This window comes from Ailuropoda melanoleuca, chromosome 8 (assembly GCF_002007445.2).
Source record: "Ailuropoda melanoleuca isolate Jingjing chromosome 8, ASM200744v2, whole genome shotgun sequence".
In the NCBI taxonomy this organism is placed as follows: Eukaryota; Metazoa; Chordata; class Mammalia; order Carnivora; family Ursidae; genus Ailuropoda; species Ailuropoda melanoleuca.
In genome coordinates this window covers 74,002,644-74,020,512 of record NC_048225.1, presented here as the reverse complement: position 1 = coordinate 74,020,512, position 17,869 = coordinate 74,002,644, and the positions used below count along the sequence as shown (strand labels likewise).

General features: G+C 43.4%; 1 protein-coding gene across 1 annotated transcript in view; it reads left to right on the top strand.

The window, feature by feature from the left end:
- Positions 1 to 17,869, top strand: part of F5 (coagulation factor V) — a 72,276-nt gene that overhangs the window by 40,233 nt on the left and 14,174 nt on the right. The window contains exons 9-18 of the mRNA XM_034666705.1: positions 1,005 to 1,104; positions 1,489 to 1,700; positions 2,794 to 2,944; positions 4,804 to 5,016; positions 6,196 to 7,721; positions 8,878 to 10,886; positions 14,058 to 14,220; positions 15,022 to 15,258; positions 16,113 to 16,326; positions 17,178 to 17,357. Coding sequence (XP_034522596.1) covers positions 1,005 to 1,104; positions 1,489 to 1,700; positions 2,794 to 2,944; positions 4,804 to 5,016; positions 6,196 to 7,721; positions 8,878 to 10,886; positions 14,058 to 14,220; positions 15,022 to 15,258; positions 16,113 to 16,326; positions 17,178 to 17,357 — 5,005 coding nt within the window. The remainder of the gene's footprint in view (positions 1 to 1,004; positions 1,105 to 1,488; positions 1,701 to 2,793; positions 2,945 to 4,803; positions 5,017 to 6,195; positions 7,722 to 8,877; positions 10,887 to 14,057; positions 14,221 to 15,021; positions 15,259 to 16,112; positions 16,327 to 17,177; positions 17,358 to 17,869) is intronic.

Below are 17,869 nucleotides of genomic sequence, written 5' to 3'. Positions count from 1 at the left end.
TTGAGATTCTCTCTCTCCCTCTGCCCTTCCCACACACGCATGCACTGTCTCTCTCAAATAAATAAATCTTAAATAAAGGAATGAATGAATGAATGAGTGAGTCACATAGCTTTGTAAAACAATGTTTGTCATTATAGCTGAGAACATAACAGTAAATACAGTTGAGTATAAACAAGCCATCACTGTGCTCTAGGTAGGCAGTTCTCCCATGATTGGTCTCTGATGAAGGTAAATTTAGATATTATTCAAGAACACTGAATGTTCTTCAGACAGCTTTCCTTAAATATATGTCACATCATTGAGCTTTTGATAGGAAGTGGGCAGCAGAGAAATAAAGGTTGCAAACTTTGACAAGATTCTAGAATGTGGGGAATCTACAGATTAAGGGTGATCCAAATGCTTTGGCCATCAACCAACAGAAGATAAGATTAAGGTTCTCCTTTAAAAATTAAGGAGCCTAACTAGGACTCCTGAGTAAATAATGCTCCTCCCTTCACCCCTTTGTGGGGGTGGACTAACATATCTGCACAGAAGGACGATTATGTTCATTTAAAAATAACAAAAGGATAGAAAGCAGCCTTTCTCTGTTCTTCTTTCCCTTCCCTCATTTCTGATTTCCCCATCCCTTTTAGCAAGTGTGGATACACCCCACTGGAAATTCAGGATCTGGCTATTTGTGTGTCCCTCAGAAGATGACACCAAGGACAGTGTCCTAGGAGATCTGCCAGGCTGGAGAAGGGGATCATGGTCTAAAGAGGAGAAGGAACAGATCTGAAGGCAGATGTGGTCCGAGCTGAGAGGAGAGGGGAAGGGGAACAGGAATCAGGTTGGAAAGAGTGATATATTGTGAGGAAAATGTCACTTCTAAGGGGAGACTTCTCTTTCCATGTTCCACCTTACCACACACGCACCCTCCCACAAGTGAACGCGCAAAGCTAGCATCCTATGTTAATTCTCATGACTGACTTAAGTCCTGAAATAATGAATTTGAGTTAACTTTGTAGATCGTGTTCAAAAATATGGCCAGCCGCGCCTACAGCATTTACCCTCATGGAGTGACCTTCTCTCCTTACGAAGATGAAGTCAACTCTTCCTTCACGTCAGGTTTGAATCGGAGTCTACTGAATGAAACTACTCACCTCTGAGAGGCAGTCATATTTTCCTACCTGTCCTCTTTGCTCAGTAATATAACTTGTGCAGTCAGGTCGTATATAAGCAGGGTATCCTAAAAGTCAGAAACAAACCCTGCTCACTTCAAGTATTTTGTTTACCCTGGGGCTTACCTAATACGGTGTTCTTTGTTGGTGCCATAGCGCCCTCTAGTGGAACAATCTCTAATGGCGACGTGTCATCGGGGGTTCTGTTAGGTGGAGCTTAATAGGAAAAGAACATTCCTTAACTAATATTAATTGGTTCTAATGAGAACTCCCTGTTTGTTTAATGTAATAATTTTGAAAATGAAACAATTTTGACTCTATTTTCTTTCAGACAATAGCACCATGATCCGAGCAGTTCAGCCAGGGGAAACCTATACTTATAAGTGGAACATCCTAGAGTCTGATGAACCCACAGAAAATGATGCCCAGTGCCTAACAAGACCATACTACAGTAATGTGGATGTCACAAGGGACATTGCCTCTGGGTTGATCGGGCTACTTCTGATTTGTAAGAGCAGATCCCTGGATAAGCGAGGCATACAGGTATTCTGTCCACAAACTAAACTTTCAGAAATTCCAGGAACTTCTGGCTGGAACAGATTAGGTCTCCTTGCTAAATAATGGGACTTCTCCTTCTAGAGAATGGAAAATATTATGTTATCTTCTTTAGAGCAAACACGACCACATTTATTCCTTTGGTTTGTACTGATCACATTTATTCTTATCTATTTTCATCTAGATTCTCAATCTAGAAGGCATTTCTATAGTGTGACACCATATTTTGTTTTAGTTTGAAATTCCAGGTCTTCTGCTATCTGATCAGCAAGTCACTTAGCCTCTCTTAATTTCTTCCTTTTATCAAATGGGTAATACCCTCCTAAAAAAAAATTCTACAGGGTTGTTTTGGTGCTCAGCAAGATGCCACCCAGTGAAAGTGTAAAGCTCTCTACCAAACCTTGTTATTTTCCGAGACCTGCACCAGGGAGAGATAAGAGAGATAATACTTTGGAGACATAGAATCTGGTGAAGTTGGACCAGGACAATGGTCCATTTCTAGTAACACTAAATTATAGAAAAAAAGTGAACAAAGATACGGATCTTCATTGGAGAATAATAGTCTCCTATTATTAACTTAAAATTCCCCCATCAGGGTAAGCTATAATCAAAGAAGTTTATCCTAAGGTATATACAATAAATATATGCCTAGAAAAATCAGAAATCAACATTTGTTAGACCTTAATTTATTGAGCTAGGAAAGGAAATGGGTAGGGATACGTAGAAAGCTTTCCTATTGCAACCTTCTGTTTTATCCTTTGCAACTATTTGGAGCATGTCTAGCGAGTCCTTCAGGTTGAAAGGTGTCCACTTATAGAAATAAAACACAATTACAGCTCCCACAAGAAGATGGAATTTTTCTATTAGAATGTTTTAGTCTCTGAATTTTCTGATCTGCTCTTTCTTTGCATATTCCCTTTGGCTCTAACAAGGGCTTTGTACAAAATGGGCTCTCATAAATGCCTGAATTCGTGGAGGCGGTGGCCCCAAGACCGTGCCTCTTTGGTTTCTGAGAAGAACTGAGTGTTGTGGGTAATCCACTGGAACATTAATCACTGAACAGAGCACTTTTACCCTCCAGAGGGCTGCAGACATTGAGCAGCAGGCCGTGTTTGCTGTGTTTGATGAGAACAAGAGCTGGTACATTGAGGACAATATCAACAAGTTCTGTGAAAATCCTGATAAGGTGAAACGTGATGACCCCAAGTTTTATGAATCGAACATCATGAGCAGTAAGTCAAATCACTGTTTTTGTCCATCAGTTTTTCACTTCTGTGCTTAAAGTATGACTGTGCATAAAGGCCGAGACATGGATTAGAATCCACTCACCTCTTATCCTCACTCGTAACCCAGAGATTTGGTGATGAAGTTACTGGGGGACACTCTAGCAACCTTTTTACGGCAAGAGGCCAAAAGCTCGTTCTCCTTAGGAAGTCTTCTTGGTCTCATGCTCTGGATGTGCATGGACACATATGCACACGCTCCGAGCAGCTCTGCCCTGGAGGAACAGGGCGAGGGGTGGGAGTGTTGAGGAAAGGGGCTACAGGTCTTGGTCAGTGGTGTATGGGGATTTCTGACTGCGTGCAAGGGGAACATCTTCACGGCCAGGGCAGAAACAAGGTAAGTTATCCAACACTGGGTGGTCACATCAAACAAAGGCAGAATGCATATGGCGAACCAAGAATCTTAAAGAGCCAATTCATGAAGAGGTTTGAAGTGAGCAATAAGCAGTTCAGAACAGAAGGAATTCCCCAAGCCCAAGTTCAGGCATTTGCTGTCGTTTTCCATGTCAGCACCTAAAGCCACTGCTATGAGAAATTTCACTAAGCCACTGAAAAGCAAACTTTGCCACAGTGGCAGGGTCCCCACCACTGTTCCTTAGAGTCAAGAGCCATCATGATCGCCTTCTCTGATAGGCAATCATAGATATGAAGATGACTTCTCCATGGTCTATTCATACAGTTTCAGATGAATTATTGGAATTCTCAGAACTGGCAGGTACCCTGAAAATAATTCCAAACACGGAGTGACTCAGCTTCCTTTGCATAATTTCATTTTTGGCAGTGACTCTGTCATCGTTTTGGGCTAGTGCTCTCCAATGGGGATCATGTATGAGCCACAAATATAATTTAAAATGTTCTAGTAGCCGTATGAAAGATTAAAGAGAAATATATCCCAAATATTATCATTTCAACATATAGCCAATATAAAAATTGATGAGGTTTGCTTTCTTTATTTCATAGTAGGTCTCTGAAATCTGGTGTGTATTTTACTTACAGCACATCTCAATCCAGATTACCCACGTTTCAAGTGCTCAGCAGCCACTGTAGTTAGTGGCCACTGTGTTAGACAGTACAGCTGTAGACCATTTAGAAGAGGCTCCTGAATGAAATACAAACCAAAAACATATTATATCAGTTATTTAGTAAATATTTAAGCGCTCACTAGTGCCAGGCACCGTACTAGTATCAGAGCTAGAATGGTAACGCAGGCAGCGGTCAGCCCTGTCCTCATAGAAATCAAACCTGTGATTTTATTATCATGCTTAGAACCTAAGTAAAGATACTGTCTCAAGCTGTGCCCCTTGGAAAGATACTCAATACTTGAATAAAAATTATAGATTATCTCAATGTTAAAAGGGAGCAATAAAAATTGCAAAATGTGCTAAAGATGCATTTAGGGACATTACTTTCAGGGACATTACTTCTTATTCACCAACGTATGTGTCAGGATGAATTTCTTATACTATGCTTTTCTTCCAGGGAGAATATTGTAAGTTGAGGTTTAGACTCTCCTTAAAAGCGGAACGTGGAAAATAAAGCATTTGACACTTGACGAATGAATAAGTCGATGTGAATGAAAGGCTTTGTCTTTCTCCTGATATTTCTCCCTTGGCTAAATTAGAAAAATAAGTTCTCATTTGGGAAGTCTGAGTTGTTCTAGTCACACGTTAGATAGACCTGGTGAAGCTTATCATAATCACTGCTTTGACACGACACGATTAATATTGGGACATTCATCTCAGGTATAATTTAATCATGTGCCCTTTTGTTGGCAGAGGCCTGCATGTTAACAGATTTTACTCTTTCAGCGATCAATGGCTACGTGCCTGAGAGTATACCCACACTCGGATTCTGCTTTGATGACACTGTCCAGTGGCACTTCTGCAGTGTGGGGACCCAGGATGATATATTGACCATTCACTTCACTGGGCACTCATTCGTCTATGGAAAGAGACACGAGGACACCTTGACCCTCTTCCCCATGTGTGGGGAATCTGTGACCGTCACAATGGATAATGTTGGTAAGAGCCTGGACTCTTGGAGAGGAACCTCTGATCTCTAAAGCTCTGCTGCAGGTTCCCAAACTACCACAGTTCCTGAGTTTATCTTTCTGACCCCATACAGACTTTCCTTTCAATACTTCTCATGATTTCTGTTTGGGGTATTAATTAATTAAACGGGTCTAGTCCCTTAATGTGGGTTCCATTTATCCTTCTCTGGGCTAAGTGAGAAGTAAAGACAAAACAGCAAAAAGATAAGGTAAGACTTTGAGGAGGAAGCATGAATTCAGCCACAAAAGTGCATTTCTTTTATCGAAACGGCCTTTTCCATTTTTAAAGCTCGCCATGCCACTGTGGGTTAGTTAGCGACCATCAGATACAGTGCCTTGGAGGCTGGCCTCAGAGACAGTAGCGAGAAGCATGGAAAGCACGTGGGTTTTGGAGTTCCTCAGATGCGCTCTGGAACTCTGTGTAACCTTGGACGTGTTACTCAACCTCACTGAGCTTCCATGTACTCATCTCAAAACCACAATCACACTTTACAGGTTTGCTTTGACCATTAATTGTCATATATACCAAGTGCCTAGCACCCAGCCGACACTCAACAAGTGATAACTGTTGCAGACTCCCCAGGAAATCTGTACGCCAGAAGGTAATACCATTTCAAAGAGATTCAAAATTGTCCTGGGCCCACCTGAATCATTTACTGCTTAGAAATATCTAGATGTCTCTTACATCATCCTCCCCCTCACTCCAATTTTCAAACAAGATGTGCAGCCAGCAAGATGTTTATGATATTCAAAGCCCACTTTATTCTTAATTCATCCCTTTTTAAATATTTTAAATATATTCTAAAATAGTGACTCTTAAACTATCTGTCCTAAGAGTTTTCTCCCTAATCTCCACTGACCAATACTTTCAGTCTATATTCTGTTATATAAGATAAGTGTACTGATCACGTGCTTGGATGCACGGCAATGTCAAATTGCTGAACAATTTTCTAAACAGCTGACACCCAGGTTCTCTCCTTGCATCACCATCGACCATGATCAACAGTTCCCAGATCAGCAGTGACCCACAGACCACACTTGTTATCCCTGACGGAAGTTCATTGAAAATTATCTGCCACAATGGATCCTAGGGTTTCTACATCTTTTCCTGGGCTTAGAGCTTTCTGTTTCCTCTGTCTCTCTTCTATAGGAACTTGGATGTTAACTACAATAAATTCCAATCCAAGAAACAAAAACCTAAGGCTGAGATTCAGGGATGTTAAGTGTATCCGGGATGATTATGAAGACTCATATGAGATTATATATGATCCTTCAGCACCGACAGTCATGACTACACGGAAGATGCGAGATTCTTCAGAAAACAGGGCTGAAGAGCGTGATGCTGACTATGATTACCAGAACAACCTGGCTTCATGGTTAGGAATTAGGTCATTCAGAAATTCCTCACGGAATCAGGAGGAAGATGAGTTTAATCTTACTGCCCTGGCTCTGGAGAACAATTCTGAATTCATTCCTCCAAGTACCGATACAGCTGCCAGTTCAAATTCTTCTTCCCTGAGTAACATTAGCAGGCTTATTGTCTATAACTTTGCAAAACCTCAGAAAACTCTTCCTCACCCAGCAGGCACCACAGCTGATCCCCCTCTGGGACCCATTGGCTTAGACAAGAACTCAGCTCTCAACCGTTCGACCACAGAGCATTCCAGCCCTTATTCTGAAGACTCGATGGAGGACCCTCTACAGTCAGATATCACAGGAGTAAGCCTACTTCCACTTGATGCAGAAGGATTCCAGAGTCAAGAACATGCTAAGCATAAGGGATCCAAGAAAGAAAGAGAGCACACAGCAAAGCACAAGTTCTCCCAGGTGGGATTTTCAGCACATAAAACTGGGAGACATTTAAGCCAAGGCAACTCTTCTCCTTCCAGAAGGGGACCTTGGGAAGACCTTCCCAATGAGCTGTTCCTCTTAAAACAAAAGAATCCATCCAAGATTTTGAATGGGAAGTGGCATGTGGTGTCTGAGAAAGGTAGTTATGAAATAGTCCCAGATGCTGATGAAGACATGGCTGTGGACAAGGTGCTGGACAGCCCCCAGAATGCCTCAAGGACTTGGGCAGAAAACATCCCTCTCACAGACAAGCACAGAAAGCTGAGTGGCCACCCAAAATTTTCTGGAATTAGAAATAAACCTCTACAAGTGAAACAGGATGGAGGCAACAGTGGATTGAAGAAAATCCCTTTTTTCATTAAAACACGAAAAAAAAAAGAAGAGAAGTTTGCACACCATACTGCTCTATCTCCGAGGGGCTTCCACCCTCTAAGAGGAAAGGGCAATACCACATTTTCAGACAGGAGATTTGATCATTCATTGTTACCCCATAAATCCGGTGAAACATCTTTTCCCACAGACCTCAATCAGACATTCTCCTCTGTGAATCTTAGCCTATTAGCCTCACTTCTTGACCATAATCACAATCCCCCAAATGACACCAGTCAGACAAGCTCCCCTTTAGATCGTTATCAGACAATACCCCCAGAAGAACACTATCAAACTTTCCCTATTCAAGACTCCGATCAAATGCACTCTACTACAGACTCTAGCCACACATCTCCCCCAGAGCCTGGCCAGATGCTCGACTATGACCTAAGAAACAAGCCATTCCCTACTGACATTGGTCAAATGTTCCCTTCCTTGGAATATGAAGCCTGGCAGGCAACCATCTCTGCGGGCCTCAGTCAACCAACCCTTTCCCCTGATCTTGACCATACAACCCTTTCTCCAGACCTCAGCCAGACAGCCCTGTCCCCAGACCTCAGGGAGACAAACTTTTCCCCAGACCTCGACCATACAACCTTTTCTCTAGACCTTGACCAGATGTTTTCTCCAGACCTTGACCAGACAACCTTTTCTCTAGATCTTGACCAGACAACATTTTCTCCAGACCTTGACCAGACAACACTTCCCCCAGACCTCGGCCAGACAACCTTTTCTCCACGTGGACCAGACAACATTTTCTCCAGACCTTGACCAGACAACACTTTCCCCAGACCTTGACCAGACATCCTTTTCTCCAGACTTTGACCAGACAACATTTTCTCCAGACCTTGACCAGACAACCTTTTCTCTAGACTTTGACCAGACAACCTTTAATCCAGACATCGACCAGACAACCTTTTCTCCAGACCTCGACCAGACAACCCTTTCCCCAGACCTCAGCCAGACAACACTTTCCCCAGACCGTGGTCAGACAAGCTTTTCTCCAGATTTTGACCGGACAACCTTTTCTCCGGACCTTGACCAGACAACATTTTCTCCAGACCTCGACCAGACAACACTTCCCCCAGACCTCGGCCAGACAACCTTTTCTCCAAACCTTGACCAGACAACATTTTCTCCAGACCTTGACCAGACAACACTTCCTCCAGACCTCAGCCAGACAACCTTTTCTCCAGACCTGGACCAGACAACCTTTTCTCCAGACTTTGACCAGACAAACTTTTCTCCAGACCTTGACCAGACAACATTTTCTCCAGACTTTGACCAGTCAACATTTTCTCCAGACCTTGACCAGACAACCTTTTCTCTAGACTTTGAGCAAACAACCTTTTCTCCAGACCTCAACCAGACAACCCTTTCTCCAGACCTCGACCAGACAACCCTTTCCCGAGACCTCAGCCAGACAACACTTTCCCCAGACCTTGGCCAGACAAGCTTTTCTCCAGACTTTGACTGGACAACCTTTTCTCCAGACCTTGACCGGACAGCATTTTCTCTGGACCTTGATCAGACAACCTTTTCTCTGGACCTTGACCAGACAACCTTTTCTCCAGACTTGGACCAGACAACCTTTTCTCCAGACCTGGACCAGACAACCTTTTCTCCAGACCTTGACCAGACAAACTTTTCTCCAGACCTTGACCAGACAACATTTTCTCCAGACTTTGACCAGACAACATTTTCTCCAGACCTTGACCAGACAACATTTTCTCCAGACCTTGACCAGACAACACTTCCCCCAGACCTCGGCCAGACAACCTTTTCTCCAGACCTGGACCAGACAACCTTTTCTCCAGACCTGGACCAGACAACCTTTTCTCCAGACCTGGACCAGACAACCTTTTCTCCAGACCTTGACCAGACAAACTTTTCTCCAGACCTTGACCAGACAACATTTTCTCCAGACTTTGACCAGACAACATTTTCTCCAGACCTTGACCAGACAACATTTTCTCCAGACCTTGACCAGACAACACTTCCCCCAGACCTCGGCCAGACAACCTTTTCTCCAGACCTGGACCAGACAACCTTTTCTCCAGACCTGGACCAGACAACCTTTTCTCCAGACCTGGACCAGACAACCTTTTCTCCAGACCTTGACCAGACAAACTTTTCTCCAGACCTTGACCAGACAACATTTTCTCCAGACTTTGACCAGACAACATTTTCTCCAGACCTTGACCAGACAACATTTTCTCCAGACCTTGACCAGACAACACTTCCCCCAGACCTCGGCCAGACAACCTTTTCTCCAGACCTGGACCAGACAACCTTTTCTCCAGACCTTGACCAGACAAACTTTTCTCCAGACCTTGACCAGACAACATTTTCTCCAGACTTTGACCAGACAACATTTTCTCCAGACCTTGACCAGACAACCTTTTCTCTAGACTTTGAGCAAACAACCTCTTCTCCAGACCTCGACCAGACAACCCTTTCTCCAGACCTCGACCAGACAACCCTTTCCCGAGACCTCAGCCAGACAACACTTTCCCCAGACCTTGGCCAGACAAGCTTTTCTCCAGACTTTGACTGGACAACCTTTTCTCCGGACCTTGACCGGACAACATTTTCTCTGGACCTTGATCAGACAACCTTTTCTCTGGACCTTGACCAGACAACCTTTTCTTTAGACCTTGACCAGACGACCTTTTCTCCAGACCTTGACCGGATGACCCTTTCCCCAGACCCTGACCAGACAACCTTTTCTCTAGACCTTGACCAGTCAACCTTTTCTCCAGACCTTGACCGGATGACCCTTTCCCCAGACCTTGACCAGACAACCTTTTCTCTGGACCTTGAGCAGACAACCTTTTCTCCAGACTTTGACCAGACAACATTTTCTCCAGACCTTGACCAGACAACCTTTTCTCTAGGCTTTGACCAGACAACCTTTTTTCTAGACCTTGACCAGACAGCCTTTTCTCCAGACCTTGACCAGACAACCCTTTCCCCAGACCTCGGCCAGATAACCTTTTCTCCAGACCTTGACCTCAGTCAGACAACCCTTTCCCCAGACCTCAGCCAGGAGACTCTCTCATCAGACATCAGCCAGACGACCCTTTCTCTAGACCTCGATCAGATGCTCCCTTCCCCAGACCTCAGTCAGGCAACTGTCTCTCCAGACATTAGTCAAACGTCCTTTCCCCCTGATCTAGAGACATCACTTCCTCTAGACCTTGATCAGACATCCTACACCTCTGAATCTAGTCAGTCATTTCTTCTTCCAGAATTTGGTCAGACTTTCCCTTATCCAGACCTTGGTCAGGTGCCGTCTCTCCCACCGTCTCCTACCCTAAATAACACTTTTATGCCAAGAGAATTTAACCCACCAGTGTTAGTAGGCCTCAGTGCAAATGATGGAGATTATATTGAGATTATTCCCAGGCAGAAGGAAGAGAGCAGTGAAGAATACACTGCTGAAATTGATTACGTGGCCTATGATGACCCTTACCAAACTGATACTAGGACAGACATTAACTCCTCCAGAAATCCTGACAACATTGCAGCATGGTACCTCCGCAGCAACAATGGAAACAGAAAATATTATTACATTGCTGCTGAAGAAGTATCCTGGGATTATTCAAAATTTGCTCAAAGGTTTGGCCAAATTTTCTCCTTTTATATTCTCATTTTTCCACTACTGCTAAAAAGACTGCTACAGTCCAAGGAAATCATTCTGGGCAAATCATACTAAGTGTAATTTACGTCCCCTATTGCAACTTGTTCTATACAATTTCCTTTGTCAATTCCAAGGTTAGCTTCTCTACATTAGGTGACATTTGGACAATATAAGAACAATCAGCATAAGAAGTCTATGATATTCTATAGTTAAAGAAACTCCCTCCCCTTTCTCCGGCTTTCACCACACGTGTTCCTACCCCCTTTCCTTGCTTCAGTGCAGAGCCTAACCTCTCCATAGCTATCTGCTAATCAACATGATTTCATTGAAGTTGGCTTCAAATCCAAATTTGTGATGTAGAAATCTCCTTTTGCATTTGGGAACCAAAAATATTTGTACATTGTTTACTGATCAATGTAAAGCATACAGCATCTTGGTGATGTTTCTTTCAAATTACAAGAGATTCCAGTAGCGGGGGCCAAGGATATAAGTCAGTTTAGAAACAAAAAGCAAGTTTATACCTTCTACTGAGGCAGTCATTCAATGATTTACCTTGATTTAAACTTGAGTTTTAACTTGGCTTATAGAATCACTCATTTACTAGCTCTTTAATGAGTGCTTATTCTCTCCTAAGCATTGTGCTAAGTGTTGAGACTCTAAAAGAGAATATAATCATACATGACTCCTGCCCTCGTGGAATTTGTGTCTAGTTGGGCAGGTGGATACGAATTAAATGCTCACATGAATAAGTGTAAAATATAACCAGCTAAAGACCGAGAAGAAAAGGTAGATACATGGTGATATGAGACTTGAGGAATCTGACCGTGAAGCAGTGGCATGTGAGCTGAGATCAGAAGATGAATAGAAGTGAACTAGGCAGGGGCGCCTGGGTGGTGCAGCGGTTAAGCATCTGCCTTCGGCTCAGGGCGTGATCCCAGCGTTGTGGGATCGAGCCCCACATCAGGCTCCTTCGCTATGAGCCTGCTTCTTCCTCTCCCACTCCCCCTGCTTGTGTTCCCTCTCTCGCGGGCTGTCTCTATCTCTGTCAAATAAATAAATAAAATCTTTAAAAAAAAAAACTGAACTAGGCAGGAAGTGGAGAGGGGAGAACATTCTAGACAGAGAGAAGAGCATGATGAGGCCCTATGGAAGGAGTAAGCCCTGAAGCCTGTAATTGGAGCTCAAGAGGAGGGTGAGTGTTAAGAAAACATTTGGCAAGCTCTGCAAAGACCAGATGCCACTACGTTTTGTAGGCCATGGGAAGAATTGTGGTGTTTATCCAAAGAGCAATGAGAAACACTTCAAAAGTTTTAAGCCATTCCTTGTTTCCTGGAATATGTCAGTTCTTTTCCTGAACCTTGTTAATTTCATTTTGTAAATGAAGGTGTTACACCAAATGGCCCCCAAGATCCTCTTCAGATTTAACATTTCAGGGTTCCAGCCACTTTTCAACCACAGAGTTGAAGGAATTCATGCAATTTTATAAGTGGCCTAACTTAGAACAGAGAGTTTCTAAGGGATCCATAGACATTTTTAAAAGAGTTTTCAATTTGATTCTGCTTAAGGATGGCATGTCATAATGGGCTGGACTCTGTATTCTGGGAAGAGACAGAAGAGAGGGAGGGACAAGGGGCAAGGCTTAGTCAGCTATAGATTCTCAGGGACACAGCATGGTGACCATGTTTAAACGGCCTAACTATAGTACAGAGCTTTTGCAAAAGCTAATAGTTACACTAAAAATTAAAAACGAAAGTATAATTAGAGTAAGCAAACACAATGCATGGTATGGCTTACAGAAATTATTTCATTAATCCGATGCCTGGCATTTCCATATTAGAACTCTTTTCATTTAAAACACATTTTTGGGGCACCTGGGTGGCTCACTTGGTTAAGCTTCCAACTCTTGATTTCAGCTCAGGTCATGATCTCAGAGTTGTGAGATTGAGACCCATGTCGGGCTCCATGCTGGGCGTGGAGCCTGCTTAACATTCTTTCTCTCCCCTTCCCTCTGCTCTTCCTCCCACCGCCCCCAAATAATAAAAAAACACATTTTTCCATGACTTCCTATTTAAGTGCAGCACCCATTGCTATATGAGAATAGTTTATCTAGGGATTTCTAAGAGACGCCCTGAAGGAGTAAGATTAAGGGCCCTTCCAAAGTGGAAAGGGATGAAACCAGTTCCTTCAAAATCTTTTGTACCATTCCAGATATGCAACCCATGTTTATGGCAGTCAGAGTTGCTTTGCTTGTCCCCCATTAGTTCTGTGAAACTATGTTATGCTTAGGGTCTGGAAGGATGGGGTCAGTAGGGTAGGAACACTGGAAGGTAGGTGGAATGGGATTCTGGTGGATGAGCTTTTGGCCTGTTTCCATAGGCTTGGGAAATTTAGGAATCACTGAGAAAATATGATGTGAGCTGGCCCCAGACTGAGCTGGTGAACCATACAAGGAATAATGGGATGTTAAAAAAAAAAAAAAAAAAAGCAAATGTGAGAAGAATGGCTACTTTCAGAGTATAAAACTCCCAGCCATCTAGTGGCCTTCACAGGGGTGACCATTGTCACCTGAGAGCCCCAAGCCCTGGCACTATCCAGTTACATGGCTTTGTCTGCCTCTGATATTAAAATCTGCTTTGTGAATATATGATTATATTTGTTCATTCATTAATGCATTAAACAAAAATCTATCAAGTGCCTACTATGTGCCAGATAACTTGCTAGGTACTAGATATGAAAGAATGAGCAAACTAGGCATGATCCCTGACCTCATGGGGCTTTCACTCTAGTATCGGTGTCAGATTTTAATAGATTTTAATCTCACAAATAAATGACATACAATTTACTATATATATGTTAGAGAAATATAACACTGCAGGAGTATGCTATATATACTATAGCCATACTATGGAAACTTAAGGAATGATACAGGCTTATAGGAGGACTTACCTAAGAAATGATATGTGAGCTGGGATCTGAAGGATATTTACTGGCTTAAGTTTTTATTCATTTATATTTTCATTCATTTGTTCCTCAAGTACTGATTAAATATCCATAATACCCATACTCAGAAACAGGGATAATTCCCCCAATTCTTTGAATGGTCTTTCATTTGTTCTTTTTAACAAATACTATCTTTATTATTATTTCAGTGAAGACGTTGATGATATTCCAGAGAACACCATATACAAGAAAGTGGTCTTTCGAAAGTACCTCGATAGCACTTTCACCAAACGTGATCCTTTGGGGGAGTATGAGGAGCATCTCGGCATTCTTGGTCCTATCATTAGAGCTGAAGTGGATGATGTCATCCAAGTAAGTCATCTTCGAGCATTGCTAAGATCATCTGAGGAATTTCCACAAGCACCAGAGGGTTGTAACAGTGAAAGGGGCAGGAGGGCTGTAGGTGATTTATTTTCCAAAATTAACAAATAATTACACTTCTTTTCAGAGACTACTTGCCAAGTAATTTGATAATCTTCAAGGAAAAAAAAATGATCTCAAAAAAAAAAAAAAGAAAAGAAAAGAAAAAAACAATCTCATGATTTTATTTCTCCCTCTGCTGAGCTCCTGTTCATTCCATAAGGGCCAATTCTGTTTTCCCTAAGAAACTTTCTTTACTACCCCCACCTCTCCTGCACATTCAACCGACTTGCTCCTTTCAGGCATTCCCATCTAACCCCACTCATACTTTGTTTATGCACTTTTGGTCTCTAGGTTTTTAACTTGAATCCACATGTTCAGGTGTCTCTTCATCAGGAGGTTGGAAACTTATTGTGAGCAAGACCCAAAGCTCATTCATCTTCAGATCTTCAGCACCTGCTGTGATCATTTCATTTGTGCCTAATGTCAATACTTTTCTTTGAGCCTAAGAGCAAACATGTTTTGGTGTTTCTGGGGTAAACGACTTGGGCCCTATCTCATAGGATGTTGTAAAAATTAGATGAAATAATATATATGTTACTTTGTACTTGTCTGCAATTAATACAGCCCACTGTATATATATCTAGGCCTAATTTAATAACTAACCATCTACTTTGGTGTATAATACTGACATTTTTTTAGCTTGGATTTTTGTTGGACGTAAGTACATTTGTGGATCCTTCTTTTTTCTAGGTTCGTTTTAAAAATTTAGCATCCAGACCATATTCTCTTCATGCCCATGGGCTTTCCTACGAAAAATCCTCAGAGGGAAAGACTTATGAGGACGACTCTCCTGAATGGTTTAAGGAAGATAATGCTGTTCAGCCAAACAGCAGTTATACGTACGTATGGCACGCCACCGCTCGATCCGGGCCGGAAAATCCTGGCTCTGCCTGCCGGGCTTGGGCCTACTACTCAGCAGTGAACCCGGTAGGTACATCCATTGAAAGTTTTTGTCATTCTCCTAAGCTTATAACCGGAGTCCACCAGATGGAAGGGTCAAGATGATTTCTCATTAAATGTCTTGCTTTCCATGAGGAATGTGTAAGGATTGCGGTCAACAGTCTATAGCGATGTGTGTTCAGATGACCGTGAGAAGGAAGCCTGTGCTCAGTGGAGAGGAGTGAGGAGTACTGAAATGGTTGACCCCAGTCAGAGTGACTACTTTTGCAGAGGAAGGACTTTTTTTTGCAACTTCCTTGAGCAAGTATTAGCTTTCTTTTGCTCTTTCTTTATGAAAGAGCTGCGAAGTCAAGATGCCTTCGTTTGGGGCATGGTAGAGAGAGTGCGCAGATTTCAATTTCAGTCCCTATCTTGTCACTTACTGCGTGAGCCTGGGAAAATTACTTGATCTGTCTCAGGCTCCATTTCTAAAGTTATAAATGGGAACACAGTAGGTAGCACACAATAGACGCTTGGTAATATTTGTTTAATAAGTGAGCTTATTTTTATTACACAGGACTGTTGTCTGAATTAAAGAAGATACTACCAGCAAAATATTTACTATAATAGTGGATGCTGAATAAATAGTAATTATAATAGTACTGATATTGTCATTGACATTATCATTACTGCCATGTTGAGATAAAGGGCTAATCAGAGAAAGGGACTGTGAGTGCCACAGAATCAGATGATGATACCCAGGCTTAGTAAGTTCCTCATTTATAATCTTCAAATTTGGAGTGCCTGAGGTTTCCTTTTCTATATAATCAGTGATTGCCAGAAGAGCAAGGGAAATCCTAAGAAAGAGAAAATCTGTGCATTTTGCTCCTACTGTCTTCCAGGAAAAAGATATCCATTCTGGCTTGATAGGTCCCCTTCTGATCTGTCAAAAAGGAGTGCTTGATAAGACCAACACGCCCATGGATATGAGAGAATTCGTCTTACTTTTTATGGTCTTTGATGAAAAGAAGAGCTGGTACTATGAAAAGAAGGCCCAGTCCCCAAGGTCTTGGAGACTTGCATCCTCAGACGTAAAAAAGTCCCATGAGTTTCATGGTATTTTTCTCTGACTTTGATCTCATCTCTCAGTTAAATCGCCCTGGGTGACCGTGCTTCTTGCCCTGGGTCTTCGTACCATTAGACAGGAGGTGCTTCCGAAGAATCCGGAGCTGCGACCCCCACCAGGTCCTCACATCGGTCTCAGGGCCGATGTCGCCAGCAGGTGGCGCTGCACATGTAGGAGTTAGAGAAGGTCAGAAAGCTAGCATGGGGGGCTGCAGAACCCACCCAACCAGGCAGCCCACCAAGCAACAAAAAGCCCGTGTGCACACACCCACACACACTCTCCCACATGTATTTCACTGAGCGGAGAGTGGATGAAGCCTGAGAACCCCAGACACTTAAACTGGGAAGGGGACAGAGAAGCTATCATTTGAATGAGAGAGTAACATGAACCTCGGTGGTCTGCCTTCCTAATTTCACCTAGAACTATCTCTGAATCTAGGAGGCCTCGGGGTGACGTGCTGTGTATTACCCTCACTCTCTTTCCTCTAACCACTGGAGTTCACTCACTGGCTCGTATTAGTCTTTCTGTTTCTGTAGCCCAGAAAAATCCACGCTGTAAATGTCAAGGATAAGTGAGTGGAAAGAGAGCAGGGGAAGTGGGAGGTGCGGGGTGGAGAGGGGTAAGCTCTGGGGGGGAACTGCTGTAGGCCAGCGTGAGGAGGAGCTGGAGGTCCTGTTGCAGCCTGTCACCGATACAGGACACACAGAAGTCCTTACTATGTTCCCCGGCAGGCGGATGGATAGGCAGATGGGTGGTGAGGTGGGAGGCCTCAGGCCTCTTGAACAGCCTCCCTGCTGGTGCACCCAGATTTCTGATTGACTGCAACTCTCCATCCTTTCAGCCATTAATGGGATGATCTACAACTTGCCTGGCCTGAGAATGTACGAGCAGGAATGGGTGAGGCTGCACCTGCTGAACATGGGCAGCTCCCGAGACATCCACGTGGTTCACTTTCACGGCCAGACCCTGCTGGAAAATGGCACTCAACAGCACCAGCTAGGGGTCTGGCCCCTGCTGCCTGGTAAAGATCCGCACAACGGAAAGAGGTCCCTGATGAAAAGTTGCCAGAGAAGGCAATCTGGGCAGCTGTCACTGCCCCTCATTCCCTCCTGTGCATGTCCTTCCTAAGGCTCGGGCCTGGTTTCTGGCATAGATCCTGGGCAGAGACAGAGCCCCAAAGTGCATACGGAGCACAAAAACGTCAGCTCCCGTATGCGCGCTCTCTGCAGCACCACGCGGACTAAACGTGTGGCTCAGCTCAGTCCTACGGAGCTGCATTGCCTGCTGCAGCTTTTCCCAAGCCGCTGGGTGTCACGTAGGCCAGGTCTTGAACAGATTACAGAATGAATCCGGCAGGGCTTGGGCAGCTAAAGCTTTCTGTTGGGAAGGAGATGAAACACTTACTAGGGTTTTGGGATTCCTGAATTCTGGAATTCTTTTCCCCACATTCCCACTTTGATACCTTTGGACAAGTGACTACAGGAATCTTAATCTTAAACGGACTCATGAGGCTGTTTGAAGGGGAGAAAAAAA